General features: G+C 39.5%; 1 protein-coding gene across 4 annotated transcripts in view; it reads right to left on the bottom strand.

Annotated features, from left to right (window-relative positions):
* Nucleotides 1-3305: 3305 nt before the first annotated feature.
* Nucleotides 3306-10181, bottom strand: part of FBXO38 (F-box protein 38) — a 61702-nt gene continuing 54826 nt past the window's right edge. For 3 of the 4 annotated variants that reach the window (XM_049874011.1, XM_049874012.1, XM_049874014.1), the window contains 4 exons: nt 9442-9587; nt 8735-8838; nt 8059-8172; nt 3307-4133 (listed from right to left, as the gene is read on the bottom strand). In XM_049874011.1, the coding sequence (XP_049729968.1) occupies nt 3955-4133; nt 8059-8172; nt 8735-8838; nt 9442-9587 (543 nt within the window). In that variant the 3' untranslated portion in view covers nt 3307-3954. Of the gene's footprint in view, nt 4134-8058; nt 8173-8734; nt 8839-9441; nt 9588-10181 lie in introns of all 4 variants that reach the window. The other variant, XM_049874013.1, reaches the window with a different exon arrangement.

Raw genomic sequence — 10181 nt, 5'->3', positions numbered from 1 at the left:
CAACAGTAAAATAAAGACATAATGGCCCTACATACTTTAAAAGTATTACTATAAGGATATATGGAAACCACTTGCTAAACATTTCTGTTTACTGGCTTTCATTCATGGTCTGAGGAACAGAAAGCTATGGAAAGATGAATCTAAATAAATCCTTTCTTTCATAAGGGGAATTATAGTGGAAGCAATACTACCTCCATTTGCCTCCCATTATCTAGTTTACTGAAGGCTTTGATGTACCTCTTCCCATTGGACCATCCCAGCTGCCCTATCAGGTAGATACATTATTTGCTGTTATCATTCTACAGATGAGAAAACTGAGGCTCAAGGGTAGGCGTTGTGATCATCTCCAAGTCACCCAGCAGTTGCTTGGGGGAGTCAGAATCTGAACCCTGGCCTTCTGATTCCAAACGTGAAGTCCCTGTAAGGACTGCAACACCAGCTATCATTTATAGAATTTAGGACCCACACACCTGGCAGCACAAGGAGAGACAATTCCTAGACATCTGACAGTGAAGCATTTCTTGTGGCTTATAAAACACGTGCCAGGTGCTGTACAAGTGGCATGTCACTGAACGGACAAACACAACAACCCAGTTCTCTATGGCAGAGGTAAGCAAACTACAGACTGTGAGCCAAATCCAACCCATGAACTAAGCATAGGTTTTACTTTTTTGAATGGCTGGAAAAAATACTTTGTGACATGTGAAAATTATGTGAAACTCAAGCTTCTGTGTCCAAAAATAAAGTTTTATTGCAACCCAGCCACGCCCATTTGTTTATGTATTGTCTATGGCTGCTTTCAGGGAGCCCTGGTGGCACAGTGGTTAAAGCGCTCAGCTGCTAACTGAAAGGTCGGTGGTTTGAGCCCACAGCCACTCTGCGGGACAAAGATGTGGCAGACTGCTTCCGTAAATATTTACAGCTTTGGAAACCCTATGGTGCAGGGTCACTATGAGTCAGGATTGAGTTGACAGCAGTAAGTTTGGTTTTGGTTTAAGGCTGCTTTCACACTTCAATAGTAGAGCTGACGGAGAATGCCTGTAGTCTGCAAAACCTAGTTACTATCTGACCCCTATGGGAAAAAAAGTTTGCTGACCCTTGCCGTAGGGCAATTACTGTCCATCCACCATATTGATCTACTATACTAGGCATCTTCCAAGGTTTTTGTTTTTCCCAGTTTGGGCACCCTTAGTGTTTTAGCGCTCTCTGCTGTTCCTCTACTTAATCTAGACAATAAGTTAACCCATCAAGTTATAAAGCAGTGGCCTCTTGTGGCTGATCTAAGTATTACCTAGATAATTCAGTGTGGTCACAATGAAAAACCAGGGTTAGATTGGGTTTTGGTTGAGGGTTGGGAATTCCAGGTTATTCTGAAATATCTGGCATACTCTGTAGTTTCTTTCCTGCCACTTAACTACCAGTTCTAACCTGGAGAGTGGAGCACACTCTTCTGGTTAAGGGAGCTTAGCAGAGTTAAAAACCAAGTATTAAAGACATGACAGAATGAAGTCCAGGCAGTCCCCAGATTACGAATGAGTTCCGTTCCTAAATCCATCCTTAAGTCGAATTTGTACATAAATAAGTCAGAGCAGTTAGGTACGGTTTGTATCTAACATCAGCCAAATGGCTGTCTTAGTATATAGTGTACCTTCCTATGCATAAAAAACATTAAATGCTTCCAGATATGCTAAAACATCTTTAATAATGCAGTGATAATGTTTTGATGCACGTCACATAGTAGCATCCGTTCTTATGAACCACTGTGTATGTACCTCGAATTTTTAATAGGCTTTACGGGGGGTTGGTTTGGACCTGCAGGTTGTATGTAAGTCGGACGTTTGTAACCCAGGACTGCCTCTGCTTAATTGAACTATTCTTCCTAATGTAACAGAAAGAATTTTCAAAGCCTTGGGAAAGAGAACTTCGAAGAAAGACATTGGTTGTCATTCAGAATATTTTAGTGTTATCGAACTTGCCAGCACCCTGGGATTTCTGTGGTCCTTACAAAAGGCAGCCTAGTGAGAATTAAGCACTTGGATACTTGTCCTAGCTGGCCTTAACCAGATCCTGACCATGAGTAAGCAATTTTCTCCCTTAATAAAAAATTTTCTCTAAGGTCGCTTACACCTCAAACACATCATAATGTCTATTTGCAGAAAAACTGTGTAAGGTGGAAATGTTAGAGAAAGGAAGCTCAAATATTTTCCACTAAAACAAGCAATAGAGAAGTGGTAAGACTGCACCCTGTCAAAGGTGGAAAACTTGCGAGACAGAAAAAACAAGGCAGTCCCATCACGTTCTGGCTCTCAGAGGTTTCAAAAAATTCTTTCACGGACCTTCAGTTTAAGTCATTTGCAAGGTCACTCAGCTACCAAGTGGCAAAACCATGACTCAAACTAGGTGTTACTCTCAAAGCTTGTGCTCAACCTCTGAAATTTACTACCCATATACAGTCATGTGTTGCTCAATGTCCATGATAGTCTGTGAAATAGGATGTTATGTGATTTGGACATGGTGTGAACACTATAAAGTCATGCGCCACATAACATCCATTTGGGGCAACATCTGCCGGCTTACTGCATATACTTTCATCCCCCCATCAAGTTATATGGGGAAATTAGCAGCTTGTTTACAGCATTTGCAACCTCAGGGCTCCTTGGCAGCCTTCTGCCCCAGTACCTGCGTCTCCCATGCTGAGAGGTGCAAGACCAACAAAGGAGGCTGGCAATTGGAATAACAAATGAGACACATGCAAACTCCCTGCCAAGCTACTGTTTAGAGCCACAGGGCACCTCCCAGCATGGGAGGCCCATCAACTTCCAGAGCTGGCCAGCTGGCACTTAGGTGGCAAACACCATAAACGCACTGCTGCTTTTCCCATATAACCTTATGGGATCACTCACATATATGCAGTCAGACGTTGGATGTTGCCCTAACAGACAATATACAGCACATGACCGAGCATATCAGAGCAATTTGTCTCCTCCAGAGACCTGATGACCAGCGATTTTGGGAAATTCTGTTCTCAGTGTTCCATCACTTAAGAGTTGTGAGTTGTACATTTGCAGCCACAGAACTTTAAAAAGAGAGACAGAACTTAAAAAAAAGAGAGCTTTAAAAAAAGGGGAAAGATCAAACTTTAGCTTAATAGGAATCTAGAACTGACTGAACACAACTCTACACATTCCCTTTTGTGACATATTTGCAACCCTTCTTTAAAAACAGGGATTCAGGTTCAAGACAAGAAAAAAGTTTTTAATAAACTTTTATTTTTATATGCAAGTTAAAGCAGATACACAATTGAATGTGGAAATAAATAACTAAATGCTTTGGAAACTTTTGCATTTCCCCCTCAAACTTCATTTTTTTTTTTTTTTTTTTTTTAGCTCATGAGACTTTTTACTTGATTTTAAGAAACATGGCAAGTATAATCCTAAAAAAAAGAAAAATTCACAAATTTGTACAGAAACATATAGCCTTCTCTGACTATAGGGTTTAGTTTGGCGTTTTAATAATAATCTTTTTAAAAACAGCACACAAGACACACTCGTCAACAGGTTTACTCAAATAGCTTCGCTCAAGAAGGCACAGACTTAAGGGGATGACAGTGATTAAGAATACAGTAAGAGGGGAGTTAGCCAAAAATGATACTTTATGAACTAAGTCGAGAAACATGAACAAAATGAACTCTCTGAAATTATTGGCCTTCATTAAAATGAATTTTTAAATTAAATTGTATAAACATATGATATAAAGTTGGTACTTTAGGAAGCGTCTTCTTTTTGTATAGTTCCTCTATGTACAAATCTCTGTATACAATTTCAATGTTCCTTATACATTTCCTATATACCAAGTTGAGCCAGGGTCTCCAAACTGCATGCCTGAGCCTCTGTGGTGCACTCCTACAGCTGGAGGAGCTTTCTGCAGGAACAGCTAGAAAGTAGGAGGAGCCACTTAAATGTAGTCATCTTCAACTGGCTCTCCATTGACATCGCAATAGTGGATAAAAATTGCCACTACTCGCTGAAATACGCCTTTCTTCATCTGACGCATCTCTGAAATTTCCTCTCCTATTGTTTCCATACAGATGTCTGCAGACAGTTGCCCTTTCCTTCGAGGGGCATAGATGGTGCCTGGGAAATTAGAAAGAAAAGGGGATAAGGTTATCATTATCAGAATCATTTGAAAAAAATCACCCTGATTAAGGTGGTCCCTGATATACGCCTATATAAAATAATCCAGTGCAACGGATGGATGTACACCTCCTCGTGGATAGGTTTCAGCGGAGCTGCCAGGCTAAGACAGACTAAGAAGAAGGACCTGGTGAACTACTTCTGAAAAACCTGGCCAGAGAAAATCTTATGAAATAGTGGAACACTGTCTGACACACTGCTGGAAGATGAGCCCCTCAGGTTGGAAGGCACTCAAAATATGACTGGGGAAGAGTTGCCTCCTCAAAGCAGAGTCAACCTTAATGACATGGATGGAATCAAGCTTCAAGGACCTTCATTTGCTGATGTGGCACAACTCAAAATGACAAGAAACAGCTGCAAACATCCATTAATAATCGGAATGTGGAATGTATGAAGTATGAATCTAGGAAAACTGAAAGTTGTCAAAAATGAAATGGAACGCTTGAAGATTGATAGCCTAAACATTAGTAAGTTCAAACTGACTGGCGTTGTCTATTTTGAATCAGAAAATCATACGGTCTACTACGCTGGGACTGACAAATTAAAGAGGAATGGCATCCCATTCATTGTCAAAAATAACATTTCAAGATCTACCCTGAAGTACAACACTGTCACCGACAGGAAAACATCCATGTCTACAAAGAAGATCAGTTAATACGACTATTATTCAAATTTACGTACTAATCACTCATGAAAAAGATAAAGAAATTGAAGATTTTTACCAACTTTTGCAGTCATAAATTGACCAAATGCAATCAAGATGTACTGCTAATTACTGGTGATTGGAATGAGAAAGTTGGAAACAAATAAGAATCGGTAATTAGAAAATACAGCATTGATGACAGAAACCATGACAGATTTGCATGACAGAATGTTGGAAGACCAATGACCTATTCACTGGAAATACTTTTTTTCAACAACATAAACGGCAGTTATACACATGGACCTCACTGGATGGAATACACAGGAATCGAATTGACAACATCTGTGGAAACATACTGTGGAGAAGGGCAATATCACCAGTCAGAACAAGGCTAGGGGCTGACTGTGGAACAGACCTTCAATTGCTCATGTTCAAGTTTAAGTTGAAGCTGAAGAAAATTAAAACAAGTCTATGACAGCCAAAGCACAAACTTGTGTATATCCCACCTGGATTTAGACACCATCCCAATAATAGATTTGACGTACTGAACAATAATGACTGAAGACCAGACAAGTTGTGGAATGACATCAAGGACATCATACCCGAAGAAAGCAAAAGGTCATTAAAAAGACAGGAAAGAAAGACAAGGCCAAAATGAATGTCAGAAGAGACTCTGAAACTTGCTCTTGAATGTTGAGTAGCTAAAGTGAATTGGAAGAAATGATGAAGTCAAAGAGCTGAACGGAAGATTTCAAAGGGTGGTTCAAGAAGAAAAAGTAAAGTATTATGATGAAATATGTAAGAAAATCAAAAGGGAAGAACACGTTTGGCATTTCACAAGCTGAAAGAACTGAAGGAAAAATTCAAGCTTCAAGGTGCAATTCTGAAGGATTCTACAAGGAAAATATCGAACAATGCAAAAAGCAGACGGAAGGAGTACAGAGTTACTAGACCAAAAAGAATTGGTCAACGTACAACCATTTCAGGAGGGAGCATATGATCAAGAACCAATGGTATTGAAGGAAGAAGTCCAAGCTGCATTGAAGGTGTCAACGAAAAACAAGCCTCCAGGAATTGACAGGAATACCGATTGATATGTTTCTATAAACTGATGCAGTGCTGGAAGCACTCACTTGTTCATGCCAAGAAATTTGGAATGCAGCTACCTGATCAACCAACTGGAAGAGATCCATATACATGCCCATTCCAAAGAAAGATGATTCAATAGAATGTAGAAATTATCAAACAACATCATTTTTTAACATCACAAACAAGGAAAATTTTTCTGAAGATAATTCAAAAACGGTTGTAGAGGTACATCGACATGGAACTGTCAGAAATTCAAGCCAGATTCAGAAGAGGACGTAGAACAAGGGATAGATAACATTGCTGATGTCAGATGGATCTTCGCTGAAAGCAGGGAATACCAGAAAGATGTTTACCTGTGTTTTACTGACTACACAAAGGCATTCGACTGTGTGGATCGTAACAAATAATGGATAACACTGCAAAGAATGGGAATTCCAGAATAGTCAGTGTGCTCATGTAGAACCTGTACACGTACCAAGAGGCGGCTGTTTGAATAAACAAATGGATATTACATGGTTTAAAAATCTGGAAAGGTATGCATCAGGGCTCCATCCTTTCCCCATACTTACTCCATGTGTATGCTGAGCAAATAATCTGAGAAGCTGCATTATATGAGGAAGGTAGTATCAGGACTGGAGAAAGACACATTAATGACCTACAGTATGCAAATGACACAGCGTTGCTTGTTGAAAGTGAAGAGAACTTGAAGCACTTCATGAAGAAGATCAAAGAGTACAGCCTTCAGTATAGATTACACCTCAACATAAAGAAAACAAAAATCCTTACAAGTGGACCAGTAACTAGCATCACGACAAATGGAGAAAAGACTGAAGTTGTCAGGGATTTATTTACTTGGATCCATAATCAAAACCTATGGAAGCAGCAATCAAGAAATCATATGATGTTACTACATTGGGCAAATCTGCTATACAAGACCTCTTTAAAGTGTTAAAAAGCAAAGATGTCACCTTGAGGACTAAGGTGCGCTTGACCCAAGCCATGGTATTTTCAATTGCCTCATATGCATGCAAAAGCTGGACAATGAATAAGGAAGCCCGAAGAAGAACTGATGCCTTTGAATTATGGTGCTGGTGAAGAATAATGAATGTATCATTGACAGCCAGAGGGACAAACAAATCTGTTTTGGAAGTTTAGCCAGAATGCTCCTTAGAAGAGGGGGTGGTGAGATTTTGTCTTATGTACTTTGGACATGTTATCAGGAGGGACCAGTCTCTGGAGAAATACATCATGCTTGGTAAAGTAGAGGGTCAGTGAAAAAGAGGTAGGCCCTCAACTAGATGGACTGACAGTGGCTACCACAACTGGGCTCAAACATAGCAACCACTGTGAGGATGGCAGAGGATTTGGCAGTGTTTCACTCTGTTGTACACAGGATCCCTACGAGTTGGAACTGACTTGACAGTACCTAATAACACCAACAACGGGTGATGTACACCTCATGGGATGGGTCTCTATCAGTTTAGTTATGTACCATGTTGGAGGCTTAAGACAGCATGCATGAATAAAAGTTCCACAGTGAAAATACGACACCAAAGAGGTAAGTCATATACATGTAGTCCATGAAATTCACCTTCTTATAATTTTTTTTTTTTTTTAACTCTGATTACAAAGGGATATTCAAGTATGCTTACACATAGAGAAACTATATTCAAAAGCCCCTTCAAGTTTTCCTGGATATTTCCACAGCTGTATCAATTTTTGTGGTAAATTTCCACTTACCCCCAACAACAAGCAGCTCGTAAGTGACAGAAGAATAGAAGTTAGTATAACTGGGATATGTCTGAAAGTATATAGCTGACAAACTCTTCAATGAAGAGTAACAAACATGCAAACACGCAGGCAATACCAAAATGTAGTAGAAAAATCTGTCTGAAGGATCGTCCCTACCAATCTTCATAATCTTCATAGAGTCCTAGTAAATCCACTGTCTACAGTACAAATTTAGAGCTTTTTATGGGGGAAATAAAACAATAACAAAAAGCAAAAAAAAAAAAAAAATTTTACATGGGCAACCATTTAAAAGCTTCAGTGCTCCTAAACCTCAAATCCTAGATCTAACAAAATAGGATATACTCAAACTTGAGAAAACAAGTCGAGTAAGGTCATAATTACTTTCTTCATCGTCTTCAAAATCGTATCGTGCGAAGCTGTTGGGTTCTGCCGCCCGTAGTGACCTCAGCCAAGGGAAGTCAGATATCATGGAATATGGGGCGCCATCCACAACACCTGAAACAAAAAGACAGCTGTAACAGTGCTGCTGGTGCGCAAGTGCTGACAGGGACAAACTTTACAGTATTTTGTAAACAAAGCTTAAATTGTACTTTTATAGCCTCAGGGCTAAAAAAGCTCTGGACCAGGAGATGTAGAATTACAATTCCAGCTCGGCCATTATTTGGTTATAGGATCTCAGTCATTCTTTGCTGCCATTAAGCATATAAACACATACATATCTGAAATATTTATAAGTAAATATATATACTTACACATTTACACGCATGTAGAAGAACAGAGATTGAGTCAACTGCCCTCAAGCCACTTCCAAATCTCAAAAACCAGTGATTTTCAATTTTCTTCTATTTTTCATTTTTAATGCAGGCTCTTATTCAAAGGATGGTAAAGACATATACAAGCAGAGCAATATTCATCTGGTCCCTGCTGCCTACACGTAGTCAAATGACCCACTGTTTTGACAAAGTATAAGGTTCCCATTCATATCTTCCCTAAGGCATGTCCCTCCATCTAGTTAATTAACAGCAATCTAGCTTTCCAACCATTTGTAAGTGCTCACCTTCTAATGTATAGATTTCTCTTCCCCAGGGGTACTTGGGGTACTTTTTTAAGTCTTCTTCACTTCGAGTGGCTTCAGGAAAGAATTCATACTTAATAAGCTCTCTGTAGGCAAGAGAAAATTAATAAAAATTACAAAACTGGAAATAATGTTGGGGTGTGAGACGGAAAGGAATGTCAAGATTGTTTCAGGCCCAGATTCTACTGAATATTTCAAACAATATAGTAAATAGCTAACAGAAGTATGATGCACTCCAACTAGAACACAAGTCCAGATGAGTCAAAATTACTTTCTTCAGTCTCTTCAAAATCGTAGGCAAAGAAAGAAAGCTGTTCTCTAAGCAATTATCTTGGGTGTAGGTGCTTAATACAATGTTTATATAAAAAATACATAGAAAGTTCAATTTTCTGATGATCGAAAACATCAGTCTCAAGATCTTTCTCTTGATCTCTTTTCCATGCCTTAAAGTGAAAGAAATGAAGTCAAATGGTCAAACGTACATGTGCATTCTTCTCCATGTGTGAAAAGAAAAAGTTATAACGAAATCTACATGTACATTTTTTAGTTTTAAGTGCTCATCCCCCTCAGTTTTCCACAAATGTTAATTATTATTACGAGCCTGCCTGGGAAGCCCAGACAGAATCATTTTAAAGTAAGGAGTAACTGGGATTTGCTTCTGGTAGTCCTGGCTATGGGAAATGACTTACTGGTTGATGTTTGCTATAGTGTCCATCCAGCTGCGAATGCGCACCTTGTTCCGGACATTGGGAGGGTTACTGAATTCGTGGATAATACAGATGTGATAGGGGTAAGGACCACTGAACAGTTTCTGCTCCAAAGTTAGCGTGTCCACCTGTGGAAGATAAGAGAGAGAGGGCTTTGGACCCAGGAAAAAAAGTGCCTTAGAATTCTATCTCCTAGATTTTGAACAATCTTTTCATGGGGCTTCAGTTTTAAAATCCTTAGCTAATTTGAAAATCAAATAGTCACGTTCAGCCCTGAACACAGCTTGCCATGTTGGGAGCAAGGCTTAGTAAATTCTCTGTCCGGCAAAATCTGTGATTTGTATCTCACTGTTATATAAATAAATGCCCATTAAATCAGAGAACCCTGATTCAGGCAACTAGTCTCCAGGAATCCACTTCTAGGTCTAAATATTGATTGCATTACTCTCATAAAGGCCAGCTGCTGTTGAGTCTACTCTCACTCATGGAGATCCCATGTGTGTCAGAGTAGAACTGCGCTCCACAGGGTTTTAAATTGCTGATCTTCGGAAGGAGGTCATCAGGCCTTTCTTCTGAGGCGCCGATGGGTGGACTTAAACCCCACTATTTTGGTTAGCAGCTGAGTGTGTTAACCGTTTGCACTACCTAGGGGCTTCTACAGTACCATATACATTCAAGCTGAACTACTGCTCATTCTTTAAAACAGGTAATTATTTTCTTGC

The sequence above is a fragment of the Elephas maximus genome, chromosome 2 (genome assembly GCF_024166365.1).
Source record: "Elephas maximus indicus isolate mEleMax1 chromosome 2, mEleMax1 primary haplotype, whole genome shotgun sequence".
NCBI lineage: Eukaryota > Metazoa > Chordata > Mammalia > Proboscidea > Elephantidae > Elephas > Elephas maximus.
This window is presented reverse-complemented; position numbering and strand designations above follow the sequence as displayed.